Source organism: Catharus ustulatus, chromosome 24, assembly GCF_009819885.2.
Source record: "Catharus ustulatus isolate bCatUst1 chromosome 24, bCatUst1.pri.v2, whole genome shotgun sequence".
Lineage (NCBI taxonomy): Eukaryota > Metazoa > Chordata > Aves > Passeriformes > Turdidae > Catharus > Catharus ustulatus.
This window is the reverse complement of record NC_046244.1, coordinates 6,912,234-6,934,429: the sequence shown is the minus strand read 5'-3', so window position 1 is coordinate 6,934,429 and position 22,196 is coordinate 6,912,234. Positions and strand designations below refer to the sequence as shown.

Below are 22,196 nucleotides of genomic sequence, written 5' to 3'. Positions count from 1 at the left end.
GGATACAGGGGGGTATGGGGTGGTTTGGGGTGGGTATAGGGGATTTTGGGGTGGGTATGGGGGGTTATGGGGGGTTTGGGGGGGATTTGAGGTGGGTATGGGGAGTTTGAGGTGGGTACAGGGGGGTTTGGGGTGGGTTTGGGAGAGTGAGGGTGGATACAGGGGGGTTTGATGTGCCCTGGGGGGTTTGGGGTGGGCATGGGATGGGATTGGGGTGGGTTTGGGGTGGGTATGAGGTGGGTATGGGGGATTTGGAGTGGATACAGGGGGAGTTGGGGTGGGTTTGGGGTGGGTACAGTGGGGTTTGGGGTGGGTTTGGGGGGTTATGGGGGGTATGGGGGGATTTGGGGTGGGTACAGGGAGGGTTTGGGGTGGATATGAGGGGTTTGGGGTGCCCTGGGGGATTTGGGAAGGGCATGGGAGGGATTTGGGGTGGGTATGAGGTGGGTATGGGGGGGGTTGGGGTGAGTACAGGGCGTTTGGAGTGGGTACAGGAGGGTATTGGGGTGCCCTGGGGGGTTTGGGGTGGGCATGGCAGATTTGGGGTGGGTATGAGGTGGGTATGGGGGATTTGGGGTGGGTACAGGAGGGTATTGGGGTGCCCTGGAGGGTTTGGGGTGTCATTGGGAAAGTGGTGATGACCATGGGGGGCTGGAGGTGCCACACAGGGGGTGGAGGTGGCCCAGGGGTCAGAGGTGGCCATGAGGAGCTGCCTGGAAATCCTGGGAAAGGTCAGCCCATGCTGGCAGGGTTATGGTGAAAACCACACAAACCTGAATGCTCTTTGAGAGGAAAAAACCAGGAGAACTGGGCTGGGGAATCCTGGAATGGTTTGGGTGGAAGGAGCCTCAAATCCCATTTAAATCCATCCCCACCCTGGGCTCCACAAAATCCTGGGTTCTGCAGGGCTGCATTCCCATGGGCACCCTGAAGGAACCTCAAATCCCATTTAAATCCATCCCCACCCTGAGCTCCACAAAATCCTGGGTTCTGCAGGGCTACATTCCCATGGACACCCAGAATCAACCTCAAATCCCATCTTAAATCCATCCCCACCCTGAGCTCCACAAAATCCCAGGTTCTGCAGGGCTGTTATTCCCATGGACACCCAGCTTTGGGGTGCTGGGTGGGGATTTCTCATCTCCCAGGAATTCTGGGGCCTTTCCTGAGGGCTCCCTTGCCCCTGTCCCCGTTTTTTTCCCCAGTGATCATCGAGAAGGCAGCAGGGGACGCTGAGGCCGTGGCCTTCGATGGCCGCACCTTCCTGGAGTTCCACAACAGCATCACCAAGAGGTACCAGGGCAGGGCAGCCCCAGAGCTGGGGGGAAATCTGGGATCCAGGAGCTCCAAAGTGCTCCTGGTGCTTCCCTCCAAACTGGGGCTGGGTGTTACAAATCCTCCAAACTGGGGCTGGGTGTTACAAAACCTTCAAACTGGGGCTGGATCTTCCCAGTAATTCCAAACTGGACCTGGATGATCCCAGTCCTCCAAACTGGGGCTGGATGTTCCCAGTTCTTCCCTCAAAACTGGAATTGGATGTTCCCAATAATTCCAAACTGGAGTTGGATATTCCAAATAATTCCAAACTGGGGCTGGATGTTCCCAGTCCTTCCCTCCAAACTGGGGCTGGATGTTCCCAGTTCTTCCCTCCCCCTGAACTGTTTCCCAGACTGGGAATTTCTTTTTGGGAATTTTTCTGGGAATGAGCAGAGTTCTCCCTAAGCTCCTCCAGACTGGGAATTTCTCTTTGGGAATTCTTTTTGGGAATGAGCAGAGCTCCCCCTGATCTCCTCCAGACTGGGAATTTCTCTTTGGGAATTCTTTTGGGAATGAGCAGCTCCTGAGCTGCTCCAGACTGGGAATTTCTCTTTGAGAATTCTCTCTGGGAATGAGCAGAGCTGTTCCTGGACTCTTCCAGACTGGGAATTTCTCTTTGGGAATTCTTTTTGGGAATGAGCAGCTCCTGAGCTCCTCCAGACTGGGAATTTCTCTTTGGGAATTCTTTTGGGAATGAGCAGAGCTGTTCCTGAGCTCCTCCAGACTGAGAATTTCTCTTTGGGAATTGTTTTGGGAATGAGCAGAGCTGTTCCTGAGCTCTTTCAGACTGGAAATTTCTCTTTGGGAATTCATTTTGGGAATGAGCAGCTCCTGAGCTGCTCCAGACTGGGAATTTCTCCTTGGGAATTGTTTTGGGAATGAGCAGCTCCTGAGCTGCTCCAGGCTGGGAATTTCTCCTTGGGAATTCTTTTGGGAATGAACAGAACTCTCCCTGAGCTCCTCCAGACTGGGAATTTCTCTTTGGGAATTCCCTCTGGGAATGAGCAGAGCTGTTCCTGAGCTCCTCCAGACTGGGAATTTCTCTTTGGGAATTCTCTCTGGGAATGAGCAGAGCTGTTCCTGACCTCTCAGACTGAGAATTTCTCTTTGGGAATTCTTTTGGGAATGAGCAGAGTTCTCTCTGAGCTCCTCCAGACTGAGAATTTCTCCTTGGGAATTCTTTTTGGGAATTAACAGAGCTGCTCCTGAGCTCCTCCAGACTGGGAATTCCTCCTCCAGGACTGATTCCTTCCCCGTGTCCTTCTCCCCCTCCCACTCCCGGTTTCCCAGCCCTCCCGGGGGTGTGTCCGTGTGCAGCCTGTCTGTCCCTGTCCGTGTGTCTGTCCCCTCTCAATGTCCTGTTTCTCTGTTTCCAAGCCACCTGAGCAATGAGATCCCAGCGTGAGTACAGCCCTGCCACCCTCACACGTCCCCATCGCCACCCCAGCCCCGGGCACAGTGGGGGGAGGAATTTGGGGCTTTTCCAAGGGGTTTTTTTTATGGAAAACTCCTCCCATTGCAGGGGGAGGAGGGCTCAGGTGCTGCTTTACCTGTGTCACATCCAGCTGCTGTCCCAGCCCCACCCCCAGCATGCTTTCATTTAATTTTGAAGCATGATTTTAAAAAGGAAAATTCCTGTGGCTTCCTGCTCCAGCAGCAGCTCCAGAGCTGTGAATTCCCACTGGAGATGGAAATTCAGGGGTGCTGAGCCTGCCTGGGGTTTTTTCCAGCATGAGTGAGGCACTGGGAACCCCTGAAAACATCTCCAGAGGGGATGAGGGGTCAGGAAAAGGAGCAGGGCAGGGGCTGGGGAGAAACCCAAACCCTGGAGGGCTGAGATTTGGAATCTAAATCTCTGGAATGCTGAGATTTGGGGATCCAAACCTCTGGAATGCTAAAATTAGGAATTCAAACCCTTGGACAGCTGAGATTTGGAACCCAAATCCTTGGAATGCTGAGGTGTGGGAATCCAAACCTCTGGAGAGTTGAGATTTGGGAATCCAAACCCCTGAACAGCTGAGATTTGGAATTCAAACCTCTGGAGAGTTGAGATTTGGAATTCAAACACTTGGACAGCTGAGATTTGGAATCCAAACCTCTGGAATGCTGAAATTTGGAATTCAAACCCCTGAACAGTTGAGATTTTGAAATCCTTGGAGAGCTGAAATTTGGAATCCAAATCCTTGGAATGCTGAGATTTGGGAATCCAAACCCCTGCAGAGCTGAGATTTTGCTGGCTGTGTCTCTGTCCTGAGTGGGATATTCCCTGCTCCACTCAGGAGCATTCCCTGCTGTGGGATGGGGGGAATTTGGAGGGATCCCAATCCCATATCCCATATTCCATATCCCATATCCCATCTCAGGGCTGTGGGGGCTGAGCTGTGCCTGTGCATGGGGGCTGCAGAGCCATCACTGCATGTCCATGGCGTTGGGAAGGGTGGAAAGGGATTTGTCAGGAATTTTTAGGGTTTTCCTGAGTGAGGAAAGGAAAGGAAAGGAAAGGAAAGGAAAGGAAAGGAAAGGAAAGGAAAGGAAAGGAAAGGAAAGGAAAGGAAAGGAAAGGAAAGGAAAGGAAAGGAAAGGAAAGGAAAGGAAAGGAAAGGAAAGGAAAGGAAAGGAAAGGAAAGGAAAGGAAAGGAAAGGAAAGGAAAGGAAAGGAAAGGAAAGGAAAGGAAAGGAAAGGAAAGGAAAGGAAAGGAAAGGAAAGGAAAGGAAAGGAAAGGAAAGGAAAGGAAAGGAAAAAGAAAGGGATAAAATAAAAAGGAAAGGATACAGGAAAGGGGAAGGTCTCCTCGCTGCCCTGCGCTTATGGCTCGCTCCCTTTTCTCCCCATCTGAGTCCCGAGGCGCTGGATTTCCCCTCGGAGCCCAGGTGAGTCCAGGCTGTGCCAGGCTGTGCCTGTCTCGTGCTCTGCCCGTGCCTCTGCATGTCCCTGTGTGTGTCCTGCCTGTCCCTGTCCCTGTGCCACCCTCTGGGTGTCCCTGGCAGTGAGCAGCTCTCTGTGTTGTCCCTGTCCAGTCTCTGTGTGTCCCAGAGCACAAGTGGGGATTCCAACCTGGGGAAAATCCCCTCTTGGCTTCATCCCTCCCTTGGGAAAAGGTTTTGTTGCCTCCATCCCCTTCCAGGGCTGTTCCTTGGAGCCTCTGGCCTGGTTTGGAGCTTCCCATCCCCTCCCAGGAATTCTGATCCCACAAAATTCAAGGGCAGCAGGTGGGGACAGACCCTTCCTGTGCATCCCAGGAATGGAATGGAAATTATCCCAAAGTCTGTGACCTTTTAGGGCAACAGGTGGGGGCAAACTCCATGGGTGAATCCCAGGAATGAGATGGAGCTTATCCCAAAATCTGCAATAATTTAGGGCAACAGGTGGGGACAAACTCCATGGGTGAATCCCAGGAAGGGGATGGAAATTATTCCAAAATCTGTGACCTTTTAGGGCAACAGGTGGGGACAAACCCTTCCTGTGTATCCCAATCCCAGGAATGGAATGGAGCTTATTCCAAAACCTGTGACCCTTTTAGAACAGCAGGTGGGGGAAACTCCATGGGTGAATCCCAGGAATGAGATGGAAATTATCCCAAAATCTGTGACCCTTTAAGACGGCAGATACACAGATCCTGATGCCAGGAATGGGATGGAAATTAGGACAGACCCCATGGGTGTGTGAATCCCAGGAATGGAATGGAAATTATCCCAAAATCTGTGACCTTTTAGGACAGCAGGTGGGGACAAACTCCATGGGTGAATCCCAGGAATGAGATGGAAATTATCCCAAAATCTGTGACCTTTTAGGACAGCAGGTGGGGACAAACTCCATGGGTGAATCCCAGGAATGAGATGGAAATTATCCCAAAATCTGTGACCCTTTAGGACAGCAGGTGGGGACAAACTCCATGGGTGAATCCCAAGAATGAGATGGAAATTACCCCAAAATCTGCAATAATTTAGGGTATCAGGTGGGACAGACCCCATGGGTGTGTGAATCCCAGGAAGGGGATGGAAATTATTCCAAAATCTGTGACCCTTTAAGACAGCAGATACACAGATGTATCCTGATGCCAGGAATGGAATGGAACTTATCCCAAAATCTGTGACCCTTTAGGACAGCAGGTGGGGACAAATTCCATGGGTGAATCCCAGGAATGGAATGGAGGTTATTCCAAAATCTGCAATCATTTAGGGCAGCAGGTGGGACAGACCCCATGGGTGTGTGAATCCCAGGAATGGGATGGAAATTATTCCAAAATCTGTGACCTTTTAGGGCAACAGGTGGGGACAGACCCTTCCTGTGTATCCCAGGAGTAGAATGAAGGTTATCCCAAAATCTGTGACCCTTTAGGACAGCAGATACACAGGATGCCAGGAATGGGATGGAAATTGGGACAGACCCCATGGGTGAATCCCAGAAATGGAATGGAGATTATCCCCAAAATCTGTGACCTTTTAGGACATCAGGTGGGGACAAACTCCATGGGTGAATCCCAAGAATGAGATGGAAATTATCCCAAAATCTGTGACCTTTTAGGACAGCAGGTTCAGGAATCCCAGGAATAGAATGGAAATTATCTCAAAATCTTCAATCCTTTAGGGCACCCTATGGGTGGGTGAATCCCAGGAATGGAATGGAACTTATCCCAAAATCTGTGACCTTTTAGGGCAACAGGTGGGGGCAAACTCCATGGGTGAATCCCAGGAATGAGATGGAAATTATCCCAAAATCTGCAGTAATTTAGGGTATCAGGTGGGACTGACCCCATGGGTGTGTGAATCCCAGGAAGGAAATGGAAATTATTCCAAAATCTGTGACCCTTTAGGGATAGCAAGTCCAGGAATCCCAGGAATGGAATGGAAATTATCCCAAAATTTGTGACCCTTTAGGACAGCAGGTGGGGACAAACTCCATGGGTGAATCCCAGGAAGGGGATGGAAATTATTCCAAAATCTGTGACTTTTTAGGACAGCAGGTGGGGGCAAACTCCATGGGTGAATCCCAGGAGTGGGATGGAAATCATCCTAAAATTTGTGACCCTTTAGGACAGCAGATACACAGGTGTATCCTGATGCCTGGAATGAGATAGAAATTACCCCAAAATCTGCAATCCTTTAGGGCAGCAGGTGGAGACAAATCCTTCCTGTATATCCCAGGAATGGAATGGAAATTATCCCAAAATCTGTGACCCTTTAGGACAGCAGGTGGGGACAAACTCCATGGGTGAATCCCAAGAATGAGATGGAAATTACCCCAAAATCTGTGACCTTTTAGGACAACAGGTTCAGGAATCCCAGGAATAGAATGGAAATTATCTCAAAATCTTCAATCCTTTAGGGCACCCTATGGGTGGGTGAATGCCAGGAATGGAATGGAGATTATCCCAAAATCTGTAACCCTTTAAGGCAACAGGTGGGGACAAACTCCATGGGTGAATCCCAAGAATGAGATGGAAATTATCCCAAAATCTGTGACCTTTTAGGACAGCAGGTCCAGGAATCCCAGGAATGGAATGGAGGTTATCCCAAAATGTGTGACCTTTTAGGACAGCAGGTGGGGACAAACTCCATGGGTGAATCCCAAGAATGAGATGGAAACTACCCCAAAATCTGCAATAATTTAGGGTATCAGGTGGGACAGACGCCATGGGTGTGTGAATCCCAGGAAGGAAATGGAAATTATTCCAAAATCTGTGATGCTCTAGGACAGCAGGTGGGGACAAACTCCATGGGTGAATCCCAGGAAGGGGATGGAGCTTGGAATGGAAATTGTCCCAAAATCTGTGACTTTTTAGAACAGCAAGTTGGGCAGACCCCACGGGTGTGTGAATCCCAGGAAGGGGATGGAAATTTTTCCCAAAATCCGCCCTCCCAAGCACAACATCTGGGCACAGCTGGGGAGTTCATCCCATCCCTGTGAGGATGAGGAAGATGAGGATGAGGCTGCTCCAGGGCTCTCCTGACCCCACCCTGTCCCCCCCAGCGAGAAGGCTCTGCAATCCAACCACTTTGAGCTGAGCATCAAGACCGAGGCCACGCAGGGGCTGCTGCTGTGGAGCGGGAAGGGGCTGGAGCGCTCCGATTACATCGCCCTGGCCATCGTCGATGGCTTCGTGCAGCTCAGCTACGACCTGGGCTCCAAGGGCGTCACCCTGCGCTCCAGCGTGCCCGTCAACACCAACCAGTGGGTGCACATCAGGGCCTCCAGGTGAGAAAAGGGGAAAAAATTGGGTTTTTGGGTCATTTTTGGTGTGATTTTTGGGATATTTTAAGTTGGATTCTTCACTCCCATCCACCAGTCTTTTTCTGGGTTTTGTCCCCCAGGAATCTCTGGAGTTTTGTCAGGTTTGGAGCAATTTTTTGCAGGTTTCAGTGTTGATTTTAGGGCTTCCAAGGCGATTTTTTGTGTGATTTTTAGGACTTTTTAAGTTGGATTTCCTGCCACCGCCAAGTCTTTTTCTGGGTTTTACGTCCCCAGGAATCCCTGGAGTCTTGTTGGGTTTGGAGCAATTTTTGGGTGTTTTACTGCAGATTTTACTGTTCCCAAGACCATTTTAGAGTGATTTTTAGCGTTTTTTTGGACATTTTGAGTTGGATTTCCCTCCAGTCTTTTTCTTGATTTTTTGCCCCCAGGAATCCCCAAAGTCTTGTTGGGTTTGGAGCAGATTTTGGGTGTTCCAGTGCAGATTTTAGGTGTTCCGGTGCAGATTTTAGGGCTTCCAAGACCATTTTTAGTTTGATTTTTAGGGCTTTTTTGGCCATTTTAAGTCAGATTTACCTCCAAACTTTTTCTCAATTTTTTACCCCAAGGAATCCCTGGAGTCTTGTCAGGTTTGGGTGACATTCACCATTTTTTGGCTGTTCCAGTGCAGATTTTTCAGCTCCCATGGCCATTTTTAGTGTGACTTTTAGGGGTTTTTTTTCGATGGGCACAGGCTCTACAGGTGAATCCCAGGAATGGGATGGAGTTCATCCCAAAATCTGAAATCCTTTAGGGCAACTGGTTGGACAAACCCCACAGATGAATCCTAATCCCTTCAGTGGGATGGAGTTATCCCAAAAACTGCAATCCTTTAGGGCAGCAGGCTGGACAAACCCCATGGGTGAATCCCAGTCCCAGGAATAGGATGGAGTTCATCTCAAAATCTGCAATCCTTTAGGGCAGCAGGCTGGACAAACCCCATGGATTAATCCAAATTCCAGTAGTGGCATGGAATTTATCCCAAAATCTGCAATCCTTTAGGGCAGCAGGCTGGACAAACCCCACAGATGAATCCTAATCCCAGCAGTGGGGTGGAATTTATCCCAAAATCTGCAATCCTGTAGGACAGCTGGTTGGACAGACCTCATGGGTGAATCCCAACAGTGGGATGGAATTTATCCCAAAATCTGTGACCCTTTAGGACAGCAGGCTGGACAAACCCCAGAGATTAATCCAAATCCCAGCAGTGGGATGGAGTTATCCCAAAATCTGCAATCCTTTAGGGCAGCAGGCTGGACAAACCCCACAAATTAATCCAAATCCCAGGAATGGGATGGAGTTCATCCCAAAATCTGCAATCCTTTAGGGCAGCAGGTTGGACAAACCCTATGGATTAATCCAAATCCCAGGAATGGGATGGGATTTACCCCACCAAGTGCCCCACTGGTGGTTCCAGTGTCAGGCTTTGCAGGGCTCAGCTCTGGGCTGTCCCTGGGCTGTTCCTGATCCCTTTTCCCTCGATCCCCTTTCCCTCCTGGCTCAGGGTGCAGAGGGAGGGATCCCTGCAGGTCGGGAATGAAGCTCCCATCTCCGGCTCCTCTCCCCTCGGCGCCACCCAGCTGGACACGGACGGGGCGCTGTGGCTGGGTGAGTCTGGGGTGGGGACACCTCGGGGTCCCCAAGGGGGTGGGGGTGTCCCTGCCCTCCCTCAGCTCCACAGCTTGGCTCAGAAATTGCTCTGGTGGTGACAGTGCCAGTCCTTGCTGTGGCACTGTGTCCCCTGAGGGGGTGACAGGGAGTTCTGAGCCCAGTTCTGTCCCTGCAGTGGCACTGCCAGGCTTGTCCCCTGTCCTGGGATAATCCAGGGGTGGCCTCCCTCAGGGGGCACAGGTGGTGGCAGTGTGACAGTGACAGTGACTGCTGTGACAGTGACAGTGCTGGGACAGGCTGTCTGTCCCCTGTCCTGTCCCATCTCCTGTCCCCTGTGCTATCCCCTGCTCCATTCCCAGGTGGGCTCTGCGTTGTCCCCTGTCCCATCCCCTATCCCCAATCCCCTGTCCCCTGAGCTATTCCCTGTCCCCTGACCCCTGCTCTGTTCCAGCCTGTCTGTCCCTGTCCCTGTCCCTGTTCCATCCCCTGTCCCCTGTCCCTGTGCAATCCCTGTCCCCTGTGCCATTCCCTGTCCCCTGTCCCTGTGCAATCCCTGTCCCCTGTCCCATCCCCTGTCCCCTGTGCTATCCCCCAATCCCCTGAGCCCCTGCTCCATTCCCAGGAGGACTGTGCCCTATCCGCTGTCCCTGTCCCATCCCCAATCCCCAATCCCCAACCCTGTGCTATTCCCTGTCCCCTGGTGATGGGTGCTCTGTTCCAACCTTTCTGTCCCCTGTCCCATCCCCTGTCCCTGTCCCTGTTCCATCCCCTGACCCCATGTTCCATCCCCTGTCCCCTGTCCCTGTCCCATCTCCTGTCCCTGTCCCATCTCCTGTCCCTGTCCCATCTCCTGTCCCTGTGCCATCCCCTGTCCCTGTGCCATCCCCTGTCCCTGTGCCATCCCCTGACCCCTTGCTCTGTTCCAGCCTGTCTGTCCCTGTCCCATCCCCTGTCCCTGTCCCCTGTCCCATCCCCTGACCCCCTGTTCCATCTCCAAGTGGTCTGGACAAGCCCAGTGTGCCCCCCAGGCTGCCCAAGGCTTTCAACACAGGGTCCATTGGCTGCATGAGGGACTGGGGCTGTGCTGTCCCCTGTCCCCTGACCCCCTGTTCCATCCCCTGTCCCTGTCCCCTTTACCATCCCCTGTCCAATCCCCTGTCCCTGTGCCATCCCCTGACCCCCTGTTCCATCTCCAAGTGGTCTGGACAAGCCCAGCGTGCCCCCCAGGCTGCCCAAGGCTTTCAACACAGGGTCCATTGGCTGCATGAGGGACTGGGGCTGTGCTGTCCCCTGTCCCTGTCCCATCCCCTGTCCCTGTGCCATCCCCTGACCCCCTGCTCTGTTCCAGGAGGTCTGGACAAGCCCAGTGTGCCCCCCAGGCTGCCCAAAGCCTTCAGCACGGGTTTCATTGGCTGCATGAGGGATGTTCTGGTGGACAGGCGGGAGCTGCACCTGCTGGAGGACGCGCTCAACCAGCCGCGGATATTGCACTGCTCTTCCAAATAACCCCAGACCCTCCCTGCCTGCCCCCTCCTGCCTATTGCTGTAATTATTTTCTATTTTTGTAAACTTATTGCTTTTTATATTTTTTGGGGGGGGGACAGGGAGGGCAGGAAACCTTTTTTTTTGTGATTTTTTTTTTTTTTTTGCTTTGGGGTTCTTGGAGGCTCGAGAAGCGCCACAAGAAACTCTCCCACTGCAGCGTCCATCTTCATACTTGAACCTTCTTCTTTTGGGGTTGTTGTCATCATCTACCCCCCTCTTTTTTTTATTTTTCCTGCTGGTTTTTTTTGGGGGGGTGTTCCCAAAAAATAAAAAAACAAAACAACCCCATTTTCCTGTGGGGGAAACGCTGCTGGTGCTGGCGAGGCCTTCCCGGATCCCCAGGTGGGGATCTCACCTCTGGCTCTTCCAAAACTTCTCCCACCTGAATTCCTGCTGCCCTTCATCCCCCTCACTGTAATTTATGTGTGTAAGGATCTCAAAAAAAAACAAACAAACAACAAAAAAAAAAAAATCAAAAAGTGCTTTTTTTCTCCTCGGAGCTCTACTCAAATCAGGGATGCCCCAGCAGGGCCAGAGCTCTGCTCTGTGCTGGACTGGGGAGGAGGGAGGGGGAATAAATAAATAAAAATTGGATTTTTCCAGCGGTTCTCCTCCTCCTCTTCCTCTTGGACACGTGCAGGAGCAGCTGTGAAACCTCATCCCCACATTTTGTGTTCCTGCCAAGCTTGGAGCTCCTCTCCACGAGCTGGGAATTCTCTTCCCTCATCCACCAGGACCAGGAGATTCCCTTTTCCCTCCTCTGGGATTTTTTATTTTTTATATTTTCCTTCCATTCCCAAAGCAGAGCTGGTGCTGGAGCATCTCCCACCAAGAGAATTTGGGTTTTTTATTTATTTTTTTAACTTTGGAGTTGGAGTTTTTGGGTTTCCCACGCTCCTCTGGATGCTGCCAGGGGAATTCCAGCGGGGTTGGGAACGGGACTGGAAAAATTTGGGGGAATTTAAAATATTTTTTTCATAGAGAGGAAAAATTTTGGGGTCAGTTCCAAAAGTTTTTGGAGGAATTGAAAGAATTTTTTTCCCAGAAAGGAAAAAATTTTGGGGCCAGTTCCAAAGTTTCTGGGGAATTTGAAGCATTTTTTTTCTCAGAAAGGAAAAATTTCAGAGCCAGTTCTGAAGTTTCTGAGGAGAATTTGAAGTTTTGTTTTCCCCAGAAAGTAAAAAAAAAATTAGGGCCAGTTCTGAAGTTTCTTGGGGGAATTTAAAGCATTTTTTTCCCAGAAAGGGAAAAAAAATTTGGGGCCAGTTCCAAAATTTTTTTGGAATAATTTAAAGCATTTTTTTCCCAGAAAGGAAAAAAATTTGAGGCCAGTTCTGAAGTTTTTTGGGGAGAATTTGAAGCATTTTTTTTCCCAGAAAAGAAAAATTTCAGAGCCAATTACAAAATTTCTGAGGAGAATTTGAAGTTTTTTTTTTCCCCAGAAAGGAAAAAAATTTGGGGCCAGTTCTGAAGTTTCTTTGGGGGAATTTAAAGAATTTTTTTCCCAGAAAGGAAAATTTTTTCCCCCTAAATTTCTATCCCTTTAAAATGGGGTTTTGGCACCAACTTCTGAGCCAGGAAAAGTCAAATTTCTCCTTTTTGAACCAAGGTGGAACCAAAAGGAAAAAAAAATCTATAGAAAAACCACTTGGATCTGCTTTTATTTCATTTATTTGATTTTTAAAAAATGAAAATAATTCCCAATTTCCATTGCTGTGGAAAATCCAGCGTTGAATATTCCCAATTTTTGAATTTCCTGGTGGGAAATGCTGGGAAATCCAAATTTCTGAATGTTCCAACTCCAGAGGGATAAAAAAAAATTTTAAAAATCCCCAAGGACTGAACAAAAATAAATTTTAAAACCTGGTTCTGCTTTTGCTGGGAAATGCCTTAAAAAAAAGATTTTGTGTCCTCGTGGGGGAGAATTTGAAATTTCCAGCAGCACCCTGAGCTTTATTTTTAATATTTTTTAACAACATTTACCCCCAAAATGTGCAAAAAAAATACACACACACACACAAAAAATACAGAAGTTGTTTATTTTGTGGATTTGATTTTTTTTTTTGGTTTTTTTTTTTAATTCTAACCCCGTGGAGAGGGGGAATTCCTGACTTTGGGGAGCAGCATGATGTAACCATTACTAACTCGTGTCTGTCCAATCACCCAGAAATAAAGTTTGGAAACGATTCAAGAGGTTTTTAAGGGGCCTGGTGCTTCTTTTATTTCCTCCTGGAATAAAGGAAAATCCGATTTTTTTTTTTTGGTGTTGTTTGCTGGGTGCAGGGGGTGAAGCAGAGTGGCTCCTAAATTCAGTTTTCCCAAAAATTCCTTGATAAAAATATTTGATAAAAATATTTCCAGGCTTGATAAAAATGTTTCCAGGTTTGATAAAAACATTCTCAGATTTTACTAAAATAAATTCCAGGTTTGACAAAAATATTTCCAGGTTTGATGAAAATATTTCCAGGCTTGATAAAAATATTTCCAGGTTTAGTAAAAATGTTTTCAGGTTTGATGAAAATATTTCCAGGTTTGATGAAAGTATTTCCAGGTTTGACAAAAATATTTCTAGGTTTGATAAAAATGTTTCCAAGCTTGAGAAAAACATTTTCAGGTTTGACTAAAATATTTCCAGGTTTGATAAAAATATTTCAGGTTTCATAAAAATGTTTCCAGGTTTGATAAAAATATTTCAGGTTTCATAAAAATATTTCCAGGCTTGATAAAAATATTTTGGGATGTGAAATTCAATCCCTGAAACTCCAGAGCAGTTTTGGGGTCAGACAATCCCCCAAGACAGGAGAAAAGTGGGAATTTCCAGGATGAAGTGAGAATTTCCAGGATAAAATGGGAATTTCCAGGATAAAGTGAGCTGGAATTTAAAAGGGAAAAAGGAGAATAATTCTCCACAGGGACACCTCAAATTCTAAAAAACAGAACAGAATAAATCCAGGTGTGCTCCTGGCACACAATACTGCATAAAACCATGGGATTGGGGATTGGGAATCACTGGCACATCCCTGCTTAGATACAAACAGCTGTCCCAAAAAAAAAATTTGGGAATTTTGGGCAGCAGGGAGAGCTTGGGGTGAGGTTTGTGTCCCTCAGAGCTCAGTCCTGGGTACCAAATCCCTTCCCAGGTGGGATTTTGGAGCATTTTCCTGGGGAAAAAATGTCCTGTGGGAATGTTCAGGGGATGGATTTGGGTTTGGTTGGGGAGCAGGAGGCAGCAGCTGCAGCTGCAGTGCCAGGGAACCGCCCCAACATCTGGAATTTGGCTGTTTCACCTCCCCAACATCTGGAATTTGGCTGTTTCACCTTCCCAACGTCTGGAATTTGGGTGTTTCACATTCCCAGCCTCTGGAATTCTGCAGTTTTACCTTCCCAACATCTGGAATTCAGGTGTTTCACATTCCCAACATCTGGAATTTGGCTGTTTCACCTTCCCAACATCTGGAATTCAGGTGTTTCACATTCCCAACCTCTGGAATTCTGCAGTTTTACCTTCCCAGCCTCTGGAATTCGGCTGTTTTACCTTCCCAGCCTCTGGAATTTGGGTGTTTCACCTTCCCAGCCTCTGGAATTCTGCAGTTTTACCTTCCCAACGTCTGGAATTCAGGTGTTTCACCTTCCCAGCCTCTGGAATCTGGCTGTTCCCGATCTGTTCATTCGAGCCCTCCCCATCCCAGCTCCTCACAGGAATAATCACAGAGCTGCTCCAGCTGACAGGGCAAAAAAAAATCCCTTTATTCCCTCAGGAACTCGAGGAACGGGGGAGCTCCAGGTGCATTCCCAGCCCTGGAATCCATGGAGAGTCTGGCAAGGGGACATCCCAGAGGGACAGGGACATTCCAGAGGGACAGGGACATTCCAGAGGGACAGTGACATCCCAGAGGACATCCCAGAGGCACAGGGACATTCCAGATGCTTGAAGACATTCCAGAGACACAGGGACATTCCAGAAGCAGAGGGACATTCCAGAGGCTTGGGGACATTCCAGAGGCTTGGGGACATCCCAGATTTGGGGTCTGCCAGCAATGCCAGGAATGCAGCAGGTTCTGTTTGGCACCCCTGGGGTGGGGATGGAGCAGATCCAGGAGAGGGATTTTTGTCCTGTCCCTCATCCCCACGGAGCTGAGCAGATCCAGGAGAGGGATTTTTGTCCTGTCCCTCATCCCCACGGAGCTGAGCAGATCCAGGAGAGGGATTTTTGTCCCAGATCCTGTCAGGGCACCAGGTCCTGTCCCTGTTCCCATCCCTGAGCACATCCAGAGGCTCTGGCACCACTGCAATGGGGATTTTATCCCAGATTCTGTCAGGAAAGCAGGTCCAGTCCCTGATCCCATTCCCAAACTGATCCAGGGGTTCCTGGTGTCACTCAAATGGGGATTTTATCCCAAATCCTGTCAGGGCAGATGGTCCTGCTCCAGTTCTTCATCCCTGAGCAGATCCAGAGGCTTTGGTGTTACTGGAAATGGGATTTTATCTGTTATTCATTTTAAAGAGGATCCAGAGTCTCTGGCAGAACTGGAAATGGGTTTTTGTTCCAGATTCTGTCAGGAAAGCAGGTCCAGTCTGTTATCCCATTCCTGAGCAGCTCCAAGGGCTCCTGGTGTCACTCAAATGGGGATTTTGTCCCAGGTCCTGTCAGGGCAGAGGGTCCTGTTCCAGTTCTTCATCCCTGAGAAGATCCAGAGGCTTTGGCATTATGGGAAATGGGGTTTTGTCTGTTATTCATTCTCAAGAAGATCCAGGGGATCTGGCACCACTGGAATGGGGATTTTATCCCAGATTCTGTCAGGAAAGCAGGTCCAGGCCCTGATCCCAGTTCCAAAGAGATCCAGAAGCTCCTGGTGTCACTTGAATGGGGATTTTGTTCCTGATTCTGTCAGGAAAGCAGGTCCAGTCCCCGATCCCATTTCCAAACAGATCCAGGAGCTCCTGGCAATACTGGAGTGGGGATTTTGTCCAAATCCTGTTAGGAAAGCAGGTCCAGTCCCTTATCCCATTCCTGAGCAGCTTCAAGGGCTCCTGGTGTCACTTGAATGGGGATTTTGTCCCAGATTCTGTCAGGAAAGCAGGTCCTGTCCCCATTCTCATTCCCAAAAAGATCCAGGGGCTCCTGGCATTACCGGAATGGGGGTTTTGTCCCAGATCCTGTCAGGGCAGCAACTTTGGGCCCTGTTGCCACCCTTTAGCAGATTGAGGAACTCCTGGTGTCCCTGGAACAGGGATTTTCTCCGTTCCCATCCCTGAGCAGATCCAGGAGCTCCTGGCACCATGGAAATGGGGATTTTGTCTCTTCCCACCCCCAGCACCTCCAGGCTCTGTCCCTACTGCAGAACTGGCTGTGTCACTGCCGGCCCGGCCGTGGTGGCTTTGGCCGGCAGGTACTCGGGCCTGCTGACGGCCACGGGCCGCGCCAGGCAGCGCAGGTTGCCCGTCTTGAGCGCGCACTGCACGGGCCACAGGATGATGCAGAAGAGGATGATGAGGATCGCCGAGAGCAGCACGATGCGCTTCCAGTCCTCGCACAGCTCGCACCGCGACAGCCTCGCCCCTTGTCCCCATGGGGCTGAGTGGATCCAGGGATTCCTGGTGCTGCTGGAATGGGGGTTTTGATCCAGGTCCTGTCAGGGCAGCAGCTCCTGGTCTGGTTCTTCATCCCTGAGCAGATCCAGAGGCTTTGGCATTACTGGAAATGGGGTTTTGTCTGTTATTCATTCTCAGGAAGATCCAGAGTCTCTGGCACCACTGGAAATGGGTTTTTGTCCCAGATTCTGTCAGGAAAGCAGGTCCAGTCTGTTATCCCATCCCTGAGCAGATCCAGAAACTTTGGCGTTACTGGAAACGGGGTTTTGTCTGTTGTTCATTCTCAAGAAGATCCAGAGTCTCTGGCAGAACTGAAAATGAGTTTTTGTCCCAGGTTCTGTCAGGAAAGCAGCTCCTGGTCTGGTTCTTCCTCCTTGAGCACATCCAGAGGCTCTGGCACCACTGGAACGGGGATTTTGTTCCCGATTCCGTCAGGGAAGCAGATCCAGGCCCCGCTCTCATTCACACAGCACATCCAGGAGCTCCTGGCACCCTGGAAATGGGGATTTTGTCTCTTCCCACCCCCAGCACCCGCAGACTCTGTCCCTACTGCAGAACCGGCTGCGTCACCGCCGGCCCCGCCGTGGTGGCTTTGGCCGGCAGGTACTCGGGCCTGCTGACGGCCACGGGCCGCGCCAGGCAGCGCAGGTTGCCCGTCTTGAGCGCGCACTGCACGGGCCACAGGATGATGCAGAAGAGGATGATGAGGATCGCCGAGAGCAGCACGATGCGCTTCCAGTCCTCGCACAGCTCGCACCGCGACAACCTCCCCGCCAGGCCCGGCGCGGCCTCCTCGGCGCTCTCGGCCTTGCTCATGGCCACGTCGATGGACACGCAGCCCTCGGCGCTCTCGGCGTCGTCCGAGGCGCGGCGGCAGCAGAGCCGCGTGCCCTCCATCCAGAGCGGCCGCTCGTGCTGCAGCTCGGGGGGCAGCGTGGCCAGCAGCTCCTTGCTGGTGGCCAGCGCGGGCGCGCCCTGCTCGGGGATGTGGGTGAGCTGGCGGCAGAAGGGGCACGGCAGCAGCTCCTGGGGTTGGTTGGGCGGCAGCGCCGTGCTCAGCCTGGCCACGCACTCCAGGCAGAAGACGTGGCGGCATTGCAGCAGTTTGGGGGTTTTGAAGGTGTTGTCGTAGGTGTTGAAGCAGATGGAGCACTCGACGGGCGAGGCGGGTTTGGGGGAGCAGGGCGAGCCCAGCGGGGAGCGGCCCTTCCTGCGGCCATCGCTCGCGGGGGAGGGCAGGGAGATGGGGCTGACGGGGACCGGGGGCGCGCCGGGGGCTGGAACCGGGGGTGGCACCGGGGGGCTCGGGGACACCGGGGGGCTCGGGGACCCAGGGGTGCTGGGGGACCCAGGGGTGCTGGAGCGCCACAGCTGAGGGAAACAGGACATGATGGAGCCCCCGGAGAGGAGCACGACCCTGGGAGACTCTGCAAGACAAGAGAACAAGTTTAGGGTTTATGGGGGGTTTTAAATTTTTTTCTTTTAATTTTTATTTTTATTTTTATTTTATTTTAAACACCGTCAGTCCCCAGCAAGGAACAGAGACCTGGGGCACTCTGGAAGAGATGAGCATAAAATTAATTTTATTTTATTATTCTATTTTATCTTATTTTTTTAATATTTTATTTTATTATTTTATTATTTTATTTTATTGGTTTTTAATTTTATTGTCTTATTTTATTTTATTATTTTATTTCATTATTTTATTTTATTTCATTACTTTAAACACCTTCACTGGCTCCTGGAGAGGAACAGAGCCCTGGGAGACTCTGCAAGACAAGAGCACAGAATTCATTTTATTTTATTATTTTATTATTTTATTATTCTATTTTACTAATTTATTTTATTTTATTTTACTAATTTATTTTATTTTATTTTATTTTATTTTATTTTATTTTATTTTATTTTTATTTTAAGCATAATCACCAGCCCCCATAGAGGAGCAGAGCCCTGGGAGACTCTGCAAGACAAGAGCACAGAATTCATTTTGTTATTTTATTATTCTATTATTATTTTTAAAATTTTACTTTATTATTTTATTTTAAGCACCTGTCCCTTCATTATCCTGCAAATCACTCAAAATTTGGGCTATTTTATCAACATCTGCAGGTCTATCTGCATCCAGACTCCAAATTCCATCTCCTGTCCCTTCATTGCCCTGCAAATCACCCAAAATTTGGATTATTTTAGCCTTTATTCCTGTCAGAATCACCCCAAAATTTGGGTTATTTTAGCAACACCTGCATCCAGACCCCAAATTCCATCTCCTGCCCCTTCACCCCCCTCAATTTTTATTCCCTGAATTTTCCTCTGTTTTCCCAAAAGAGCAGAGACCCCGAACCCAAAGCTGGGATTGCAGAGCTGGGAGCCACATCCCCACCAGAATTCCTCCAATTTTGGGGGGAAAAATAAAAATAAAAAATAAAATAAAATAAAATAAAAACCCAAAAACCCACGAGGTTGGACCTACCCCGTGTGGTGCTCCCAGCTGGGAGGAGAGCAGAAGATTCCATGAGGGAATCTCTTAATTCTGAGATTATGGAGCTTGAGCCAGGCCTAAGAGACAGACAACACTTTTCAGTGGAGGGGTAGAAAAGGGAAAATATTTGAATTTTATTTTTTATTCATTTTATATTTGGGGTGGTGGGGATGTGATCCCAACTCCTAGGAGCTGGAATTCCAGAAAAATCCCTGAGGAAGGGAGGAAATGCAGATGTTTTTTATTTTTTCTTGATGAAAATGATGGAATTCTCGTGCTAGAACGAGGAGGAAACGGCCTCGAGGCTGGGGAATTCCTGGAGGTTTCCTGGAATGTTTTCCCAAGGAAAATTGGAGCTGCCCTGCTGGAGCTGAGCCAGGACCCAGAGCTGGGGCTGCAGGAGCCCAAAGCCCAGAAAATCGGGTTAAAATCGAGTTAAAATCGGGTTAAAAACGGCTCCTGGGGCTTTGTTCTGCTTGGAACCACCCAAAATTTGAATTATTTTAGCAATATTTGCTTCCAGATTCCAAATTCCAGCTCGTGTCTGGGAGTTCAGGAGCCCAAATTCCAGAAAATTGGGTTAAAATCAGGTTAAAAACAGCTCCTGGGACTTTATTCTGCTTGGAATCACCCAAAAATTGAATTATTTTAGCAATATCTGCATCCAGATCCCAAATTCCAGCTCCTGTGCCTTTATTCCCCTGGGAATCACCCAAAATTTGGGTTATTTTAGCAAGACCCACATCCAGATCCCAAATTCCAGCTCCTGCCTGGGAGTTCAGGAGCCCAAATCCCAGAAAATTGGGTTGAGAACGATTCCTGTGCCTTTTTTCCCCTCAGAATCACACAAAATTCAAATTATTTTAGCAACACCAGCATTCAAATCTCAAATTTCATCTCCTGTTCCTTCATCCCTCTCAGAATCACACAAAATTTGAATTATTTTAAGCAACACCTGCATCCAGATCCCAAATTCCAGCTCTCAGAATCCCCAAAATTTGATTTATTTTATCTCCACCTCCATCCAGACCTGAATTTCTGCTCTTCATCCCTCTCAAAATCCCCCAAAATTTGAATTATTTTAGCTCCATCTCCATCCAGCCCTCAAATTCCAGCTCTCAGAATCCCTCCAAAATTTGATTTATTTTCTCTCCACCTCCCTGCAGCCTCAGAGCAGCAGGAAATTCCTGGTGCCAGCTCTGCTCTGCATTTCCCAGAAGATTTTTTAGGGCTGAGTCAGGGCTGGATCCTCCCTGGCCGGGGATTTGCAATGCTCAGGTGTTTCCTGCAATTATTCCCTCCTCATCCTCAGCATTTAAATCCAATTTTAAATCTTCCTTTCCAGCCAGCATTTCAATATTCCTCACATTCCACAAGGAAAAAAAATTAAAATCTCCATTATTTAAGGAATTTCAGAATTTTTCTTTTTTAAATACAGAATTTTTTTTTAATTTATTTATTTCCTGAGCTTAAATTTTGTGCATTTTCCAGCGAGTTTTATTGGGGTTTTATTATTATTATTATTATTATTATTATTATTATTATTATTATTATTATTATTATTATTATTTTAAATTTTATTTTATTACTATTGTTATTATTACTATTACTATTATTGCTATTATTTTTCCTGTTATTATAATTTTTTTTTTCTGGTTACAGATAAATTAAAAATCCAAACTGGCACAGAGATGAGGGAGTTTTTTTTCCTTTTTTCTCTTCTTTATTTATTTAATTTTTTAAAACTAAATCTTCCCTTTTTGCGCAACTCCATCCCCTAAATCCAATTTTTACTTTTTTTTTTTTTTTTTTTGGAGTTCCTGGGTGTTTTTCCCAGGGATTTTCAGGAATTCTGAGCAGCAGAAGGGAACTGAGAAAGGGAGAAGCCTCAGCTCTGATTTCACAACCTGAATTATGAAATTTCAGCTCTCAGCAACTTTTTTATTGGTCTGGGCACAGCAAAATCCTGAGAATAAACCCCAAGTTTATCCCAAAATAAAAATCCAAATTTCCCCCATTTGTTAAATACAATCACGACCTTACAGAAACTTCTTGGTTTTAATAAATTGAAATTCTGCTCGTTTTTATCTTTTGGTTCCGCTTATTTCTGTGGGATATTTTGATTTTTGGGACACAGGGATCAAGATGAGACATTTGGAATTCCCTCCTGAGTTTTTTTAACAGAAATATTTGAGGTTTTAGGTCTGATTTTCTGATTATTTTTTAACATTTGGAGCCTGATTTTTCCTTTTTTTTGTTTCGTTTTTTGGGTTTTTATTTTTGTTTTGGTTTGGTTTGGTTTGGTTTGGTTTGGTTTGGTTTGGTTTGGTTTTCCTGGGAGTTTTTTGTTTGGTTTTTTTATTATTATTTGGAGCCTGATTTTTCTTTTTTCCTCTTTTTTTTTAATTTTTAATTTGGAGTCCAAATTTTCCAGGGATTTTCTAGGTGCTTTGGGAACACCAGGAAACAAGGAAAGCGCTCAGGAGAGCGACGCCAAGGAAGGGATTCCAAAGTTTTGGGAAATTCTGGGAATTTTTGTGAACCCTAAACCACAGAGGGGTCCCACTGAGAGGGGATTTGGGATTAGGATTTGTCCTGTTCCAGTGATCCCAGTTTTAATCATCCCAGTTTTAATTATCCCTATTTCTGGGATCCCAGTTCCAACAATCCCAGTTCCAACCATCCCAGTTCCAGTGAATCCATTCCAACAATCCCAGTTCCAATGACCCCAGCTCCAACAATCCCAGTTCAAATTATCCCAGTTCCAGTGATCCCAGTTCCAACAATTTCTATTTCCAGGGATCCCAGTTCCAACAATCCCTGTCCCAGTGATCCCAGTTCCAACCATCCCACTTCAAATTATCCCTATTCCAGTGATCTCAGTTCCAACAATTCCTATTTCCAATGATCCCAGTTCCAACAATTCTTATTTCCAGTGATCCCAGTTCCAACAATACCAGTTTAAATTATCCCAGTTCCAACAATTTCTATTCCACTGGTCCCAGTTCCAACAATCCCAGTGATCTCAGTTCAAATTATCCCAGTTCCAACTATCCCAGTTCCAACAATTCCCATTCCAACAATCCCAGTTCCAGTTATCTCTATGCCAGTGATCCCAGTCCCACTGATCCCAGTTCCAATAATGCCAGTCCCAGTGATCCCAGTTCCAATAATTCCAATTTTAATTATCCTTATTCCAGTGATCCCAGTCCCAGTGATCCCAGTTCCAACAATCCCAGTCCCAGTGATCCCAGTTCCAACAATCCCAGTTCCAGTTATCCCTATTCCAGTGATCCCAATCCCAGTGATCCCAGTTCCAATAATGCCAGTCCCAGTGATCCCAGTTCCAATAATTCCAATTTTAATTATCCCTATTCCAGTGATCCCAGTTCCAACAATCCCCGTCCCAGTGATCCCAGTTCC

The 22,196-nt window shown here is 48.1% G+C and overlaps 3 protein-coding genes across 4 annotated transcripts in view; 2 read left to right on the top strand and 1 right to left on the bottom strand.

Moving 5' to 3' along the window:
* AGRN (agrin) overlaps positions 1-10,748 on the top strand; it is a 109,878-nt gene extending 99,130 nt beyond the window's left edge. The window contains 6 exon segments of the mRNA XM_033079407.2: positions 1,206-1,293; positions 2,695-2,718; positions 4,156-4,188; positions 7,289-7,513; positions 9,051-9,154; positions 10,506-10,748. Of these exon segments, the coding sequence (XP_032935298.1) occupies positions 1,206-1,293; positions 2,695-2,718; positions 4,156-4,188; positions 7,289-7,513; positions 9,051-9,154; positions 10,506-10,663 (632 nt within the window). The 3' untranslated portion in view covers positions 10,664-10,748.
* A 2,799-nt stretch (positions 10,749-13,547) lies between these two features.
* On the top strand, positions 13,548-15,437 carry LOC117006900. Of its 2 annotated transcripts, none has more exons than XM_033079649.1 (2): positions 13,548-14,793; positions 14,845-15,437. In XM_033079649.1, exons 1-2 carry the CDS (start codon positions 13,875-13,877, stop codon positions 14,889-14,891), a joined length of 966 nt encoding a protein of 321 aa, XP_032935540.1. In that variant the 5' UTR covers positions 13,548-13,874; the 3' UTR covers positions 14,892-15,437. The 2 variants fall into 2 exon arrangements, with proteins under 2 accessions (XP_032935540.1, XP_032935539.1); XM_033079648.1 differs by having other exon boundaries at positions 13,548-14,866; positions 14,918-15,437.
* Positions 15,438-16,034: 597 nt separating this feature from the next.
* RNF223 (ring finger protein 223) lies at positions 16,035-18,807 on the bottom strand. Its single transcript, XM_033079907.1, has 2 exons — positions 18,765-18,807; positions 16,035-17,721 (listed from the first exon to the last, which is right to left on the bottom strand). The coding sequence occupies exons 1-2, from the start codon at positions 18,805-18,807 to the stop codon at positions 16,841-16,843; spliced, it is 924 nt and encodes a 307-aa protein (XP_032935798.1). The 3' UTR covers positions 16,035-16,840.
* Between the last annotated feature and the right edge of the window lie 3,389 nt (positions 18,808-22,196).